Source organism: Lemur catta, chromosome 12 (assembly GCF_020740605.2).
Source record: "Lemur catta isolate mLemCat1 chromosome 12, mLemCat1.pri, whole genome shotgun sequence".
Taxonomy (NCBI): Eukaryota; Metazoa; Chordata; class Mammalia; order Primates; family Lemuridae; genus Lemur; species Lemur catta.
The window spans coordinates 47,338,269-47,356,320 of record NC_059139.1 but is presented as its reverse complement, the minus strand read 5'-3'; the positions used below and the strand labels follow the sequence as shown (position 1 = coordinate 47,356,320).

General features: G+C 36.0%; 1 protein-coding gene across 2 annotated transcripts in view; it reads left to right on the top strand.

The window, feature by feature from the left end:
- The window catches only part of GFM2 (GTP dependent ribosome recycling factor mitochondrial 2), a 39,215-nt gene that overhangs the window by 20,346 nt on the left and 817 nt on the right, over positions 1 to 18,052 (top strand). The window contains exons 11-20 of one of the 2 annotated variants that reach the window (XM_045566396.1): positions 2,291 to 2,371; positions 4,342 to 4,490; positions 5,974 to 6,114; positions 6,198 to 6,297; positions 7,885 to 8,074; positions 10,276 to 10,352; positions 12,963 to 13,101; positions 14,467 to 14,646; positions 14,830 to 14,945; positions 17,614 to 17,796. In XM_045566396.1, the coding sequence (XP_045422352.1) occupies positions 2,291 to 2,371; positions 4,342 to 4,490; positions 5,974 to 6,114; positions 6,198 to 6,297; positions 7,885 to 8,074; positions 10,276 to 10,352; positions 12,963 to 13,101; positions 14,467 to 14,646; positions 14,830 to 14,945; positions 17,614 to 17,796 (1,356 nt within the window). The remainder of the gene's footprint in view (positions 1 to 2,290; positions 2,372 to 4,341; positions 4,491 to 5,973; positions 6,115 to 6,197; positions 6,298 to 7,884; positions 8,075 to 10,275; positions 10,353 to 12,962; positions 13,102 to 14,466; positions 14,647 to 14,829; positions 14,946 to 17,613; positions 17,797 to 18,052) is intronic. The other variant, XM_045566397.1, reaches the window with a different exon arrangement.

Here is an 18,052-nt window from a genome sequence, read left to right as displayed (position 1 = left end):
GAGCTAGAGCTTTTACCCACTTTGCTATACTGCTTTTTTAATTTGGGGGAGCATAAAAAGAATAAAAGTGGAATTGACTGTTACTAATCAATAATTACGTGCATAATCAGTTCCTCTTTGAGGTTTTTTTTGTGTTGTCTTAATAGAGAAGAGCTATAGGAATAAACTTTAAAAGGATTTTATAATCTAGTTGAGGAGCCAACACACACTTGTAATATATCTCATATTTTTTGGAATGTGATGGAAATAAAATTTGAGACTGTTGGTAACTAATAATAAGATGCTAATTATAAGGAATATATAAGTGTGTATAAAATTTATCTGATAAGACCACTGCACATTTATTAGGACTTCTATCAAAAACAGAAAATAGATATTGGCAAGGATGTGGAGAAATTTTAACCTTTGTATGCTGTTGGTGAGAGTGTAAATGGTACAGCCACTACGGAAAACAGTATGGCAATTCCTCAAAGAATTGAAAGTAGAATTACCATACGACCCAACAATTCCACTTCTGAGTATAGACACTAAAGAATTGAAAGCAGGGTCTCGAAGAGATATTTGCACATCCATGTTTATAGCAGCAGCATTCATAATAGCCGAAAGATGAAAGCAACCCAAATGTCCATCACCAGTGTCCGTAAACAAAATGTGGTATATACATACAATTGACTGCTGTTCAGTCTTAAGAAAATTCTGACACATGCTGCAACGTAAACCTTGAGAACCTTATGCTAAGTGAAATAGCCAAACACAAATACTGTATGATTCTACTTATATGAGGTATCTAGAGTAGTTAAATTCAGAGACAGAAAGTGGAGTGGTAGAGCTGGGTGCAGTGGCTCACACCTGTAATCCCATCAACTCAAGAGGCTGAGACAGGAGAATCCTAATAAAGCATTTCAATAAAGTGCTATCTACTCAGAGCACTCAAAAGAAATGAAAGAAAACACAATTTATAAATGATGATAGTACATACAACAGGTTGCCATTTTTTAAGATAAATTTGGGGATTTTAGTTCATAAAAAAGGTTCATCTGGTATCCCTCTAATATATTCTGAATGTTCATCAGATATCCCAAGACAGTCAAATTACTAATGATATTGTAATACTGCACTAAAGAAATACATTTAAGTTGCAGGCCGAAGCAGGAATTTAAGTTTGTAGTGAGCTGTGACTGTGCCAGTGCACTACAGCCTAGATAGCAGAGTGAGACCCTATCTCAAAAAAAAGAAAAAGTGGAATGGTAGTTGCCATGGAATGGGGAAAGGGAGAATGATGTGTTGTTTAACGTGTATGGAGTTTTAGTTTTGCAAGTTGAAGAGAGTTCTGGCGATTCATTGTACAACAGTGTGAATGTACTTAAATGCTTCTGAACTGTACATTTAAATAATGGTTACAATGGTAAATTTTATGTTTATTTTACTACAATTTAAAAATTTTTAAATTGGAGAATAAGAATCAACTTCATTAGTTCTAAAGACCAACAGTAATAATAACAGCTAATATTTATTATGCACTTCCTACATGTATTTTTTTTTTTTTTTTTTTTTTGAGACAGGGTTTCGCTCTGTTGCCTGGGCTAAAAGTGGGCTAAAATTGCAGTGGCATCGTCCTAGCTCACTGCAACTTCAAACTTCTGGGCTCAAACAATCCTCCTGGCTCAGCCTCCCGAATAGCGGGGACTGTAGGCGTGCACCACCATGACCAGCTAATTTTTCTGTTTATTTTAGAGACAGGATCTCGTTATGTTGCTCAGGCTGGTCTCTTCGAACTCTTGGCCTCAAGTGATCCTCCTGCCTTGGCCTGCAACTTAAATGTATTTCTTTAGTGCAGTATTACAATAGCATTAGTAATTTGACTGTCTTGGGATATCTGATGAACATTCAGAATATATTAGAGGGATACCAGATGAACCTTTTTTATGAACTAAAATCCCCAAATTTATCTTAAAAAATGGCAACCTGTTGTATGTACTGTCATCATTTATAAATTGTGTTTTCTTTCATTTCTTTTGAGTGCTCTGAGTAGATAGCACTTTATTGAAATGCTTTATTAGGATTTCTATCAATCTAGGAAACTCAGAATAGTATATCTTCAGTTTCCTTTTGAAAGAAAAACTTTTTTCTTTTTCTCTCTAAATAGAGTGTGAAGAGTTGCTTGGCCTGGATAAGGTAGATCATGTAGCCATCTCAAAATATTTGAATATTAAGTATTTATAGTATTTAGACAAGTTAATAGTTGTGAAAATAAATGCAAGTTATAGAACTCTAAAATCTTTCTTTATAGGTTGCAGATTTGGATGACGAATTTGCTGACTTGGTTTTGGGAGAATTTAGTGAAAATTTTGATTTGCTACCAGCTGAAAAGGTAAATTTTATTACTCAATTGCTTTGACAAAATTATACTAATTGGATGTAGTTGGATTTCTCTGTCTTTTGTGTGTGTGTTTTTAGCTTTGCATACTATTAGAAAGTGCTACCTTAAAAATTAGTATATTAAGGTAAAATCACTACTAATATTGGTACTTAATTGCAGTGATTTACTATTTTCAGATATACTTTATTTTATTTATTTAGGCTCCTCATTGGGGTATTGAATCAGATATACTTTACAAAATTAGAAATTGAATTCTTTTTACTCATACTGACTCAGGATCAGTTAATTGCTCATTTTCTGCAGCCTTTTTCTCTTCACTCTGATCATTTCTCTAAGGAATTTTAGGGAAATCATAGAAAGTTTGTATTTAAAACTTACTGGTTTTGGCCGGGCGCGGTGGCTTATGCTTGTAATCCTAGCACCTGGGAGGCCGAGACGGGTGGATCGTTTGAGCTCAGGAGTTCGAGACCAGCCTGAGCAAGAGCGAGACCCTGTCTCTACTAAAAATAGAAAGAAATTATATGGACAACTAAATATATATAGAAAAAATTAGCTGGGCATGGTGGTGCATGCCTGTAGTCCCAGCTACTCGGGAGGCTGAGGCAGGAGGATCGCTTAAGCCCAGGAATTTGAGGTTGCTGTGAACTAGGCTGACGCCACGGCACTCACTCTAGCCTGGGCAACAGAGTGAGACTCTGTCTCAAATAAATAAATAAATAAATAATAAATAAATAAATAAATACATACATACATACATACATACATAACAAACCTTACTGGTTTTTCTAATTACTACAATGACCGTTTTTCTCAAAAGATTTTTTTCTGAATTTGTGTTAATTTTTAATGGAAACTCTTTATAATTCTTTTGTTTTTCTTTTCTTTTGACATACATTAAGCCAAAGAAGCAGCAAGTAAAATACTGACAGTAATTGAATTATGGCAGAGTTCTTCAAGAAACTCATTGCTTTGTTTTGATAGGCACCCTCCCCCGTGAATTTGGCAAATATATTGTTTATTTTCCTTTATGAAACATAAGAGTTGACAAAGTAACGTGTTTCTAAGCAGTAATCTGTAAAATGCGCCAAAGATGAGCCCAGCAAATTCACTTAGTTGTTGTTATTCATGGAAAGAATTAAAAACACAAGAGCTGAAGCATACTTTTGAGCCACTTGAAGTTAGAAGCTGGGAAAAAACTGATTTTTTTTCATTTGAATGAAAAGCCATCATTTTTGAATTTTTTTGTTTAGTATTTGAATGTTTAAATGTGATGTTTATTAAACGTTTTGTTACCATCACATAACATGATTTCTGTTTTCAAAGAACTTATAGTAGGAAGTGGCATTGACCTACTAATTCTTTTATTAATAGCTTGAAAACACATCCAAAGCCTTTCTTAGTTTTTGAGGTCTTTTAAAAATTTTTTCTACTTTGATTTCTCATTTTCCTTTTGATTTTGTTTAATGTGGATCTCATTCATTTGAAGAATTTATATATTTTTACTTCTGGACAGTTTCTCTATTGAACTATAAAGGTTAAATTACAAGTATATTAATTTATTTATTCAAGAAATATTTTTGAGCCTTATTATATTTTAAGAACTTTTCTAGTTTCTGGGGATTTAATAGTATTTTCATGAGACTTACTGTGTAATGCCCATGTGGATTTTACATTCTACAGGACGTCCCAAAAGTCACCATACATAGGGAAAATGTGAATGTCTACAGGGACCCCCTGTAGAGAATGTGAGACAGACAATACACTGATAAATAAATATGTAACATGCTAGGTAGTGATTAGTGTTAAAAAGAAAAAAAATAAAGCCATAGAGAATGATGGAAGTATGGTAAAGAGTGGTATTTTACATGGGTGGTTAGAGGGGGCCTCTAATTTTGAGAATTCTGGCAGAGACCAACATATTGCACACAAAATAAATGCTCATTTATATTTCTGGTTTGTAGCTACAGACTGCAATACACAGAGTAACACTGGCTCAGACAGCAGTGCCTGTGCTATGTGGAAGTGCCCTGAAAAACAAAGGCATACAACCCTTGTTAGATGCTATTACTATGTACTTACCTTCACCTGAAGAGCGTAATTATGAATTTCTGTAAGTATGCAGTAACATAGATTAAAATCCTATAGCCTTGAAGAAATAAGTAGGCAAATAGGAGGCTTTGTTTCATGAAAAGTAGTTAAATCACCATTTTTGAGTAACAATGGTGAAGAGTATTATTGCAAATGATATAATATAGAGCTGTAGTCATTTTTTACTTGAAAGGACATTTTTCATTTTGTCTTGTAACCTGCCATGTTTACGGGTGGAGCTAAGAGGGTATGGCTTTTCACTGTGTAAAAGTGTAAATGTTGACTCTCTTAAAAAAAAAAAAGGTATCTTGGGGATGTTTGTTAAATGTTCTGTAGATATATTCATCTAAATTTCAGGATTTTTCATAAGCTCAAAATACTTTGTTCCTATAAGGAAAGGTCACCGTTTTACTCCTGTTGTTACTAACAGCTTTGTACTTAAGTTAATAAATGCTCTATAACTGAGTGAGCATGTACAAAATGGCAGAGAAGTAGACTTTAATTCTGTTAACTATGACTAATAACTTTTCATATTTCTAAATTGGGGAAGCATCATGGTAAAGTGATTGTGAGCACAGACTTTGTACTGTTGAGTTTAAATCCTAGCTCTTCCAAATTGCTTAACATCTCCAAATTGTTAACATCTTATAACAACCCCTATTCATGGGGTTGTGTAAGAATTAAATGAGTTTATTCTGATTTAAACAGAGAGTGAAAAAAGATTTTTTTTAATTTTAAAAAAGGTTTAAAAAAAGGAATAAGTTTGTAAAGCACAAGAAACAGTGCCTAGTATATAGTAAGCTTTCTATATTAGTATTTGCTAAGGTAAAAAATCAGAGGGATTTAGGGTAAGATTGGAGAAGTTCTATAATAAGTATTTAACCTACTTTTAGTCATGGCCTCATTTGAAACTCATGGAAATATGGAGCCTCTCCTCAGAAAGATGCACCTATGCACAAAATTTGACAATTTCAGGAAAATTCAAACTTTCTAACCTATCAGTGAATACTGATTTAAGAACAACATTCTTTTTAGAATGTTGGCTTTGTAAACAAGTTCAAATTTTTAGTGTAGATTTTTATGGTTATGCAACTGGACAGAAAGTGGGAGGAGAAAGTGAAAGCTATAATTGGAAAGTACCTGTTTGTTCACTCTGTGCAGGTTTCTTAAGAAGGGGTGTAATGTTCCCAGGTATAAATTTTGAGGAGAGACTTTTTGGCAATGAAATTATTTGCAGATAGAGGTAATATATGGAAGAGGATCTGTTTCTTTTAGTTTTGAGGAATTAATGGTAAGATCTCCATTGAATAATTTAGTCAATGGAGGAACAGTGTTACATAGTAGTGACATTATTTAATGGCCCTGAGTAGCTCTATTAGAAGATGTGAGGGATATTTGGAGGACATTAAGGTTAAGTTTCTGCAATGATTTTCTGATCTGATCTGTATAGATATATGGGAAGTATATTTTACAGAACTTTCTGGAATGTCTCCTTTATTTTATAGGAAGTGGTATAAGGGTGACTTATGTGCACTGGCATTTAAAGTTCTCCATGATAAGCAGCGAGGACCACTGGTTTTTATGCGCATTTACTCAGGCATGATAAAATCCCATTTAGCCATCCATAATATTAATAGAGACTGCACGTAAGTAGAAGCTTAGGTTATTTTCTGAAACTGCACTCATTTCTTTTAAAACACTTTTACTAATATAAACCATGGTTTTACAGGGAGAGAATAAGTCGTCTGCTGTTGCCATTTGCTGACCAACATATAGAAATACCTTCACTGACTGCTGGTAACATTGCTTTGACTGTTGGCCTTAAACACGTAAGTGACCAAATGATTTCTTCAGGAAGTAATTCCCATATACAATCCAAATATCTATCAATAGTGGAATAATGAATATTGTGGCATATTCATGAGCATGGTTGAATCTCATACATTTACTAGAAAGAAAAGTAAATTACGGAAGACCACAGACAAGATGGATTATATTCATATAAAGTTCAAATCCAAGTAAAATAATATACTATTTATGGATACATATATGTGTTTTAAGTTTATATAAAATATTGTTTTATTCCCACTGGGTTTTTTCCTGTCTTGATCATTGCAGAAAATTTAATCTAGACTTATAACTGATCACGTAATAACTAAAGATATTTTGTCAATGAAGGTCAGGATTTTTGTGTCTTGTTCACTGCTCTATCCTTAGTCCCTAGATCAGTGCTTGCACATAGTAGGCACTCCATAGATATTGCGGGAAGAATGGATGAAAATACTTGATGCCCTGTCTATTTTTGGTGGGTTAAAACTAAGGATATTTCATTTATATGGATAAGTCAAATACAGTTTTCTCATTAAACTTTGATACATTTGGCATTTAGGATAAACATTGTTACTTTTAACATTTTAATTCTTCATGGTTAATTGCAAATTTCAAGATCCTTTAGTAGAAAATTCCCATAGTCTGGTTACTGGACTTCTGGCATTGAAATGTCCCCTCTTTCTACCTGAAGGCGGGAGTTCCTTGTACATATTTGAAGAAGCTGTACAAATATGTTTGAACTGTTGCTTCAGTAGGATGTTTTCATAGAGAAGGAAATTGGCACAGAACTTTATCATATAAAAGTTTAAAAGTGAATTTCTAGTTTTAAAAAATAACTGGGCTCTACACAGAAGCCAGCAATTCTGCATGTTCAAGGGTATTCTGCTTAATTGTATATTTTAGTTAATAGAGGATTTTCTGTAAAATAGTAATAAATTCTTGCTCGGCGAGGTGGCTCATGCCTCTAATCCTGGCACTCTGGAAGGCTGGGGTGGGAGGATTGCTTTTGAGCTCAGGAGTTTGAGACCAGCCTGAACCAAGAGCAAGACCCTGTCTCTACCAAAAATAGAAAAATTAGCCAGGTGTCATGGTGCATGCCTGTAGTCCCAGCTACTTGGGAGGCTGAGGCAAGAAGATTGCTTGAGCCCAGGAGTTTGAGGTTGCAGTGACCTGTGATCACACCACTGCACTCTATCCGGGGTGATGGAGCAAGACACTGTCTCAAAAGAAAAAAAATAGTAATAAATTCTAATGGGTGGTAAAACACTATAATGTACACCTAATCTGTCTCATCATGATTGGAAATTTAGGAAGGTACATTGTTTTGCCAAACAAATTTTGGATGTGTGTGTATTTTATTGTTAAAATTTAGTGTAACAGTATAGCAGTATTTTGGATAGAATGCTTATACAAGTTAAATTAACTTATATTAATACAAAGTTATAATAAGCTTTGTGAATTTCTCTTTTAAGTTCCTGATGAAAAGAAAATGCCACATTAAAATTTTTCTTATCTTGTAGTTCTTGGTGGAGGATGAGTGCTTGCCAAGAGCCTGTTTTATTCCAAGTCATCTTGTTTTCTTGCAGACTGTCACTGGAGACACCATTGTCTCATCCAAGTCCAGCACATTAGCTGCAGCTCGTAGAGCCGAAAGGGAAGGAGAAAAGAAGCATAAACAAAGCAATGCAGCAGAGAAAATTTTATTGGCTGGTGTGGAGATTCCAGAACCTGTTTTCTTCTGTACCATAGAACCTCCATCAGTGGCTAAGCAGCCAGGTATAAACAGTCTTGGTGTATCAACTAATTAGTGCTCTGATAATTTATATCAAATAGTTATAATATACCTCAAAAGATTTATGTGATTGAGTTAAATTTTATCTGAATTTATTATGGTTTGTCTAGTTTTTTATGTAAGGTGTTTGACTTTTTTGAATGCCTTCATTTTTTTTCTTTTTGCCATTTTCTCATATTTTTCCTTACTCTCATTCTTATAGGGCTATCTATGGGATTCTAAGTAATTGGCCTTAGAACTGCTTTTCTGGTATATTAGACAGTATAATCAATTCAGTTTCTCTTCACCATGTATAAAAATGCTATTTTACTTTGTTTTCTAGCTCACCTTCTAGAACTCAGTGAAGATATTTATATACTATGACTAATATTGTTTGACCTTTAGAGAATTATATACTTTGTTCTTTAGTATATTAGCTCAGAATTCTTCAGTGGCTTCTCATTACATATAGCACAAACCCAAACTCTTTAGTGTGGTATATAAAGCCCATGAGTCCAGTTATATCATTTCCAATTAGATTTGGTTACATAGGAAACCCCCCAAGTAACAATTGTTTTAATAAAACAAAAGTTTTCTTCTCTCTTATAAAAGAAGAACTGGTAGCCAAAAGAGTGGCACCACAGTGTTATCAAGAACTCAGGCTCCAGTCTTTCTGCCCTGCCTCTCTGAGTGTATAGCCCTATAATGGCTCCTGGAGCTTTGGGCGTCACCTTGGAGTTCATGACAGCAGAAAGGAGTAATGGGGAGGAAGCAGGTGTACCCCTTTCCTTCTTAAGATTTGTCATATGTCATTGGCCAGCACTGACATATAGGGCTACCCAGTTGCAAGGGAGTCTGGTAAAAACAGCATTTTAAGGAAGCCGCAGCAGCGTAGAGTAGAAGGCTACCGGCAGTCTTTGCCACAAGCCCTCTTGCCTGGCCTCATTTCTTGAAACTTCCTCTTTCCTTTTGAACCTTCTTGTTTCACCCAAACAAATTTAAAACTAGAGTAACTACCCACACCTTGCGCTTCCACAGTAAAGTAGTTTTGATTTCCTGTAGATGCTGTGCTCTTTTTGCATTGCTGTTTCTTTTCATTTGTTCTTTCCTGCATTATAATGGTATCCCCTGAACTTGTTTGCCTGGAAAATGTTTATTCTTTCTTTAGGTCTCAGCTCAAGCATCACCACAGTATGAGTCTCTCACTAAATTCCTATATTAGTCTATTTAAGGACAAACCTTGTAGTTCTAGAGGTGACATGAGAAGCCTTTTCTTTTCCCTTGCAGACAAGTTGGACTCACAGATTATGGAAAAACAAAAGCAACCTTTATTGCCTCCCCATGTTTTCCTGAGAACTGAGTGGGAAAGGAGGAGGGAGATCCCTAGCCAAGTAGGGGTTCCAGTTCCTTATTTTCCCAGATGGAGTTCACATGAAAGAAATCTGAGTGCAGATACAAGACAGCCCCAAGGTTACTGAAGGAAACTGGGTCTTTTCTTGTCCAGTTGGGGAAGGAACAGCATTTGTTTTGCAGCAGTTCTTCTTTTTTTTTTTTTTTTTTTTTTTTTGAGACAGAGTCTCACTCTGGTGCCATCGTAGCTCACTGTAACCTCAAACTCCTGGGCACAAGCAATCCTCCTGCCTCAGCCTCCCAAGTGGCTGGGACTACAGGCACAGTGCCACCACACTCAGCTAATTTTTGTATTTTTTGTAGAGACTGGGTCTCACTCTTAGCTCAGGCTGGTCTCAAACTCCTGACCTCAAGTGATCCTCCTGTCTTGGGCTCCCAAAGTGCTAGGATTACAGGCGTGAGCTAGATATAGTCTTGACTCTAGTGGAGAAGGATCAGGTAATGATGAATCTAGCTGCCCAAGTGCATCAAAGTTGCACTTGGCCGCATCCAGACTTCACAGAACAAATCCCTTTATTATTCAGTCAAAAGGCCACACTCAAGGATCTAGAAGGCCACATGTAGCCCCAAGGCCGCAGGTAAATTATCTTAGAGAGGCCTTCCCAGATCACCCAGTGTCAAAGTAGCCTCCCATCACTATTATATCACCTTGTTTTATTCTCTACTACAACATTTATGGTTGTTTGAAATTTTCTTTTTTAAAATTTGTTTGTGTGTTCATCTATTTTCCCCACTAGAACATATAGTAAGTTATTTAAATAATGAAATACCAAGATAACAGTTGTTTATCTCACAGATTTGGATCATGCATTGAAATGCCTTCAGCGTGAAGATCCAAGTTTAAAAGTGAGGGTAGATCCTGACTCTGGACAAGTAGGTATATTATTACTTAACCCTAGAATCCTTTCTGTGGTAGCCTGTTTGTGTGTGTCTGTGTGTGTGCGTGTGCGTGCCATACACACACATGGGCATATATCTAAAACATTGATTGGTCTGTGCCCCTGAAAGAAAAGGGTTTCTCTTTTGATTTTCTTATAAATTTCTGGTTTTTATGTTGACTGTCAAACCCAAATAAACAAATTCTTCTTAATTCCCTAATGTAATTACAGTTCACATATATAAACTATTCCCTAACATTGTGACCTTCCAGAAGATAGCTTTTTGTGAAATTTTGAAATAAATTTCAACCCCAACACAAAGCCTGGAGCCTCTTATGCTAAGGCTTGTAGAAGCATTACTAGAGGAAGGATTGGAAGGTGCTTTTAATGACAATAGCATGCCTAAAATAGGAGAGTAGGGATAGATTACAATCTAAATAGAGTTCCAAAGTAGTTGCGCGCTGGGCATGGCTCATGCCTATAATCTCAGCATTTCCAGAGGCTGAGGCGGAAGGATCACTTGAGGCCAGGAGGTTGAGACCAGCCTGGGCAACATAGTGAGACCTCCTCTCTTCAAAATAAATAAATAAATTTGCTGGGTGTGGTGGTGCATGCCTGTAGTCCTAGTTACTCAGGAAGCTGAGGCAGGAGGATTGCTTGAGCCCAGGAGTTTGAGGCTGCAGTGAGCTATGGTTGTGCCACTGTACTCTAGCCTGGGTTACAGAGTAAGACCCTATTGCTAAAAAATAAAATAATAAAATAGGTACAGAATTGTGCTGTATAATATAGCACAGTAGAAGAACAAATGTTCTTGATTCAAGAAAAGATTACATTCTGCATCCTCTTTTTAGGAGGGTGGGGTAAAGTTTATCGAGATGTTAGAAATAGTTTCTTTAAAAGATAATAAATTTGTCTTTAAAAAGGATAAAGTGACTTAGTTAATCTGGAAAATATGGAGTACTTTATTTTTCCAAAATGCCAGCCAAATGAAGTAGTAATTTAGTTTAGTTGATCTTGAAGGCTATAAAAACAGTAATTAGAACAGAAGCTTTTAAAGAAACTTTTATTTTAAAAATGGCACTATGTTTTCCTTTTAATAGCAAATAATATACAAGTGTACAAAGTAACTGTCCCTCAATCCTATCCTGCATAGGTAACCACTGTGAAAACTTGGTGAATAGCCTTCCATACTTTTTTTCCCAAACATCTGTTCTGCTGTGCTGTTATACAGTACAGCATATTTTTTGCAAATACATATGGACAGGATATATGTTAATAAGTCATTCTGTTTGTATTGTTCTACAAACTTGCTTTTTTCTCAACTAGTTCACTTTTTAACTTTATAGCAATCCTATACCAAGTGATTATTTGTTTTTAAATTTATGATTACAGTTTTATTAAAGCAAAAGGATATAAATTAGAATCAGCCAAAGGAAGAGACGCATAGGGCAAAGTCTGGGAGGGTTCTAAACATTTGCAAAACTTCCTTCATCCAGAAGGGACATAATTACCCTCCTGGCAGAGTATTGCCAACCACGGAAGCTCACCCGAGCCTTTGGTGTCTAGAGTTTTTATTGGGGCTTAATCATACACTGCCTGTGTGGTTGACCTTTAGTCTCTAGCCCCTCCCAGAGGTTCAGGCTAATATCTTGAGTCTCCAGTTTCTCTGGAAGTCAGAGCTAACATGGTATGTTAAAAAGCCTACATCATAAATCACATTGTTAGACTACCTGGTGGACAAAGCCATGAGGCAAACAGACACTTTTATCAGGGAGGATAATCTAGGGCCTAGAAATCTGCTCCCAGTGGCCAAGAGCAAAGGCCAGATCTCTATTTGGGTAAAGTTAACTCTTCACTCTATCAGGTGGCATATGAATAAGATGGATCAAATGTAGACACCTTGCATTATGTTCCCTCTCATTAAAAGACCTTCTTTAGGTATAACCACTTACTAAAAAGAAATACATGTCTTAATTGGTTTTGATGCAGATTTGGCTGTTCTAACAAGGACTGCAAAAAACATTAGTTCAAAATAGGTAAAAGTTTCTCTCACATAAAGGTTCAAGCTAGTCTAGAGGTTTCTGACTGTTTACAAAGCTGTAGGCACCCAGGATGCTTGGGAGATGTCCGTGTGGTTGGGAAATGTTTTGGGAAAACGTTATTCCTTCCATTCAGAAGCTTTAGCACTTATCCACGTGTCAAGACAGTTGCCTACATTTTGGTTAAGAAAAGGGTTTTCTTATAGGCACAACCCAGAAGTTGCCAACATCAATTATACTCATCTTGCATTGGCTGGAACTTAGCTTTGTGGTTGGGAAGTATAGTCCTAGCTAGATGCCACTTACCCAGCAGATAATTCAACTATTATGGAAGGAGAATGAATAGCCAGGTAATTTACTTTTAATTGATTTATCATTCCAGTCAGAAAAGTAAAAAACAGTGTTTTGACATTAGAGGACTCCTAAAAAAAATTGCAAAGGAAACTCAGTGTGTAATTAATGAAAAGTATCTTAAATACATATTAACATCATACCTTTGTATACTGTTTTGCAATACATGTAATTTTTCCATATTTTTTGTTTTATTTTCTTCCTCTTGTAACCAGACTGTCCTATGTGGTATGGGGGAATTACATATTGAAATTATTCATGATCGAATCAAGAGGGAGTATGGACTGGAGACCTATCTAGGTCCTCTCCAGATAGCATACCGAGAGACCATCCTAAACTCGGTTCGTGCCACAGGTAAAAAAATAGAACTTTTAGGACTTGCTGTTTTTGTTTATTTCTCTGTCTCTCTTTGTCTCACTCTCTCTCTCTCTCTCTCTCTCTGTTTAATTGCTTAAAGCAGTGTTCAGTTACTAATGTCTTGGGAAAGGCAAGAAATGCTAAAAGAAATGATTGGGAGGGCATATAAGGACACAGGAACTAGCTTGAAGAAACTCCATTGCCAAATCTGGATTAATTTGAACACTGAGATAATTAAGTACGATAATTATAGACCATAGAGGAAAAAAATAGGAATTCATGAGTCTGTATTGATAATACAAAGATAAATAACTGGGGAAGAAGAGGGAGAGTTCTTCCTCATAGTGGAATGCCAAGCGCTGACTATTAGATGTCAAGGAGGTGGGCTGGAGTCAGAAAATAGCCCAGATGACTCACACAAACATATGGAACAAAAGAAGGAAGTTGCGGAATAAATATGGTGTAATAACAAATTCCAAACGAAGCAGAAGTAAACTATTGTTTAGGGATATGTGCATATGTGATATAACTCAAAGGAAAACCATGAGAGTAAGTATGAGAGTAGTTGCTTCAGGAGGCTTCTAGATATTGGTAGTACCCTAATGTTTAATAGTTTTAGGTTTCATGGATGCTCATGGAAGCTTTTGTGTATTTATATACATATATTTAGCTTATACATGTATTTTTAAATATAAAATATAATGTAAAAGTGAACTTTAAAAGGAATTATGAAGATTTGTAGACCATAATTAACTCTTAGTTTTGAATGAAGGCCATGAGTGACTGTGTTACATGGCCACTCAACATAAATATAACAGTTTTATTTTAGTAAAATATTGGAGATTGGTAACAGCTATTGGTTGTTAGCAAATAAGAGATACTGTTTTCAAAAACCATTTTACTTGGTTTTTGGAAAATAAATTGTAAACATTAAGTGCTTAAAATATTACTGGAAGAATATATGAAATGTAACAGTTTGTGGGTTGGCAGTATTTAAAAACCTTTTAGTTTTCATTAGCTAAACTTGTGTACTTTTATAATTGAAAGGACTTCAATCGCGTAAGATACATTTTGAAAAGTTTAAAAGTATCATCTTCGTATCGTGTGCCCCAACACATGTTAACATTGAAACAGTATTAGGTGATACAGAGCAGGTTTTTTTTTTTTTTTTCAGAGCAGGTTTTTAACATTGATAAACTTGGAAGCAGATGCTTTGTTGGTAGAGCTCTTTACTCTGTTTTATACTGTATTTAGTGCCATTATTAATATTCTCTCTCACTGTATCTTTAGCTTGTTGATTGTAGCACCTTGATACCTTTTCAGAACAAATCTCTGAGGTGTATTCCATTTGTTTGTTTACAGATACCCTAGATAGAACTTTAGGAGACAAACGGCATCTCGTGACTGTTGAAGTGGAAACAAGGCCAACTGAAACATCGTCTGTTATGCCAGTGATCGAGTATGCTGAAAGTGTTGGTGAAGACCTTTTAAAGGTCTCCCAAGAGGCCATTGAAAATGGAATTCATAGTGTGTGCCTTCAAGGTAAGGTACGCTTTTAGAGGAAGTATTAGCTTCCCACTCAGTTATTTAATCACTCCTTCTATGACATATCGTTGCAGTCTTTTTCATAATTTTGATAGTGTTTTCTCCCTCTTTCTTTGCACTTCTCAGTTACTCCTCACTATATATTGAGTAGTCATAGTACAATTTTTTTCCCTTGCCTAGGACCATTGCTTGGATCCCCGATGCAAGATGTGGCAATTACTTTACATTCCCTGATAATTCATCCTGGTACCTCCACAACTATGATTTCAGCCTGTGTCTCAAGATGTGTACAAAAGGTATAGAACTATCCTAATCCTTACGGCTTTATGGCAACTCTATGGAGTATACTACCACTGATCTTGCAGACAGCCATGCCTACAGAGCTTCAACTTGTGTCTTTGCCTCCTGAGGCTTGTGGTCAACAGGAGTTCTTATGGACACTCTTTGATTTCTTAATCACCAGATTTTTATTTGAAAGAGGATCTTAAAAATGACTGTGTAACGCTGATTGCTATTGAAATATCCTCTGATTTTAGGAAAGAGGCAAGTTTCTTTAGTGGCATCTCTGCTTTCCCCATCCCAGACACACGGCCATTAGAGACAAGGTTGGTAGGTTTGAGTAGAGGACAGATCTGGGGTTAACTTGGCTCAAGATGGACTAATCTAAAGGCCATTGAAAATCTAATATTGGTTCCAACTTTGGATTTCATGTTTATTCAAATGATTGCTTTAGTCAAGGACCATTGAAACCAGGTAAGTCTCACTGAATAACAGATCAGGGTAAGCATTTTCCCTTCTGAAAGCATCAAGCAGTGTGGTCTTGGGGCGGTTATCTGGGGCAGGGGGATGTCCTTGAGTGTCATGGACCCTCTGCTTCCTGCCTCAGTGACCTAGCAGAGCTGGATTAACTCCCAGGAGTGTGGTGTGCTGGATGCTGAGCCCATGCATTCTTCTCAGTGTTGAATTACCCCAGTTTTGTAGGTGATTGATTTTGCATTATAACACTTCCCTTTCTAACCATTTTCTAATACTTGGACTGTTTGAGACCTGATTTTTCTATAGTTTTATTTGAATTCATAATTAATGTGATTAATTATAAAGTTAATTTAAATACTGCAAGCCCCTGACTTAAGGCCCAGTATCTTTCATATGAGTTTAAATTCATACTTCTTGAAAAGTTTGATTAGAAAAACCTGTTTTGAAAAAATAAATATTATTCACCTTAGAATGTAGTTAGAAATGTTACCTCCAAAGTAGACATATTGTTGAGAACATTCACCTTCAAGTAAAGTTTCTCTTGAAATTGATTTTAATATTCAAATAATGGTAATCCAAAAAATGATCTAATGTTTCCAAACTAACTGCCAGACCCAGTATATTGGTTTGTCCTTCAAAATGTAAGATTCTAAAAATAAGATCAAGTATTTCTGAGTTGTTTAACCTTTTTAATAAGACTATTCTAGAGAACAAGAATTTTATGGGGGCTTACATTTAGTCTTTAGTTATAATTCATTACTTTAAAATACTCCTAATGGAAGTACTGCTACCCTTGTTAAGCTTCAAGGGGAAGCTTTGAGGTCTAAGATTTGGGGAAGCTCCTTCTCTGCTTATGAGAGGTTAGTAACTAGTGCTTCGTATATTGAGTCATTCATGTTGTGCTTATATACTTCACTAGGCACTGAGAACACAAATAGGATGATTATATTTTTCTCTACATCAAGGAGCATGTGATTTAGTGAGGGAATTAAATTTAGCCAACCACTAAAAGTATGAGATAAAACTGGCAGAGTACCGTCAAAGCTGGGAAGTAGGAAATTGGGGAGGATTCTTAGAAATTAATATTTGAGCTCTGATGATTTTGGAGGATTTGGGCATGGTAGGGGACATTGCAGACAGATAAAGTTGCTTTGGCTGTAGTAGCGTAGTGTTGGAAAAGTAAAATGGGGTCAGAATGTAGAGAAACCTTTAAAAACTACATTAAAGAGTTTTCAACTTTGTTCTGAGACCAGTGGAGAATAAAAGTTTTTAAAGAGGGAAGTATAATCAGTAGCGGAGGGATTAGGGTAAGGAAGAGATAGTCTAGGACATGGGTTAGGTCTGAAGTAGGATGCCAGCACTAGGAATGGAACTTTTACAGCTTACTTGGGGGAAAGGAAGTGAAAGTTGCACATCCAAATGAACTGAACAGGAATGGAGAAGAGCAGAGTATTTGGAAAAGAAAATGATGAGCTCAGGTTGGGGCCTATTGGAGAGCTATAGGATATTCCAACACTATCCCAAAGCAGGCCAATGGAGTAGCACTCAGACTGTGGGCTGGACAGGATTTAAAGTTTTTGAGGAAGCCGCATAAGTTTGAACTCTGCAATTAGACAGTATTACCAAGGGAAAAGATTATCAAAGAGGACTAAGAACAGTTCCATGAGCACAGTTTGTCCTATTCAGTTACACAGAATGTAATGCTTTTCTTAGTTGTAGCATTTTTCCTATTAATTTTTACCTTTTTCCTCCTCCATTTTATTCCAAAAGACATTTTCAGTTTCCATATTCTTTATGTACATGGTCTTGGCCTTTGTATACAAGAGAGTTTATTTTAAATAAGGTGTTTCGACTACTTTATTGTGTTAAAGTTTTTTAAAGCTCTCCCCTTTATTTCCCTCATTGTCCTATGCAACATGGACTGTACCTATAGACATCAGGGACAGAAATACGAAGTTTAAATATGAAGAAGCAAATCTTTGAAAGGGGAAGAATATTTTCCTTGACTCTAGCCACATGTTCACAGGTGCTATATATAAAAAAGCTTTACTAAATACCCCCTTGCAACATACAGCATACAAGAGATCTACAGTTATCATGCATGAAAATTCTTGATGATTTATAAATGTTAGCATTAAAGCAAGCTTATGTGTTTTTGCTAGAGCCCTAGCTTATGAAAGAAGCATTAACATTCTTTAATTTCCTTAGGCTCTGAAGAAAGCTAATAAGCAAGTTTTAGAGCCTCTGATGAATCTCGAGATTACAGTAACTAAAGATTATCTCAGCCCTGTCCTGGCAGACCTGGCACAAAGAAGAGGAAACATTCAGGAAATCCAGACCCGCCAGGACAACAAAGTTGTTATTGGATTTGTTCCCTTAGCAGAAATGATGGTAGGTACTTTGTGACTGAAAAGCGCATTTTTTTTTTTAATTCAGGGGATATATATTTCAAGTGAAAACAGACAATAACCTGAAAGAAGCATCAGGTCTATTGATTCAGAGAATACATTTTAAGTTTCAACCATCAGCAGCGGTTAGGACTTTGCAGAAATGCAGGAATTATAGCACTTCAGGAGTTTATTTCCAATCCTAGGACCACAGCGGTTGAGATGTGCCCTACCAAAATGTGGCACCAGTGTAAATGACC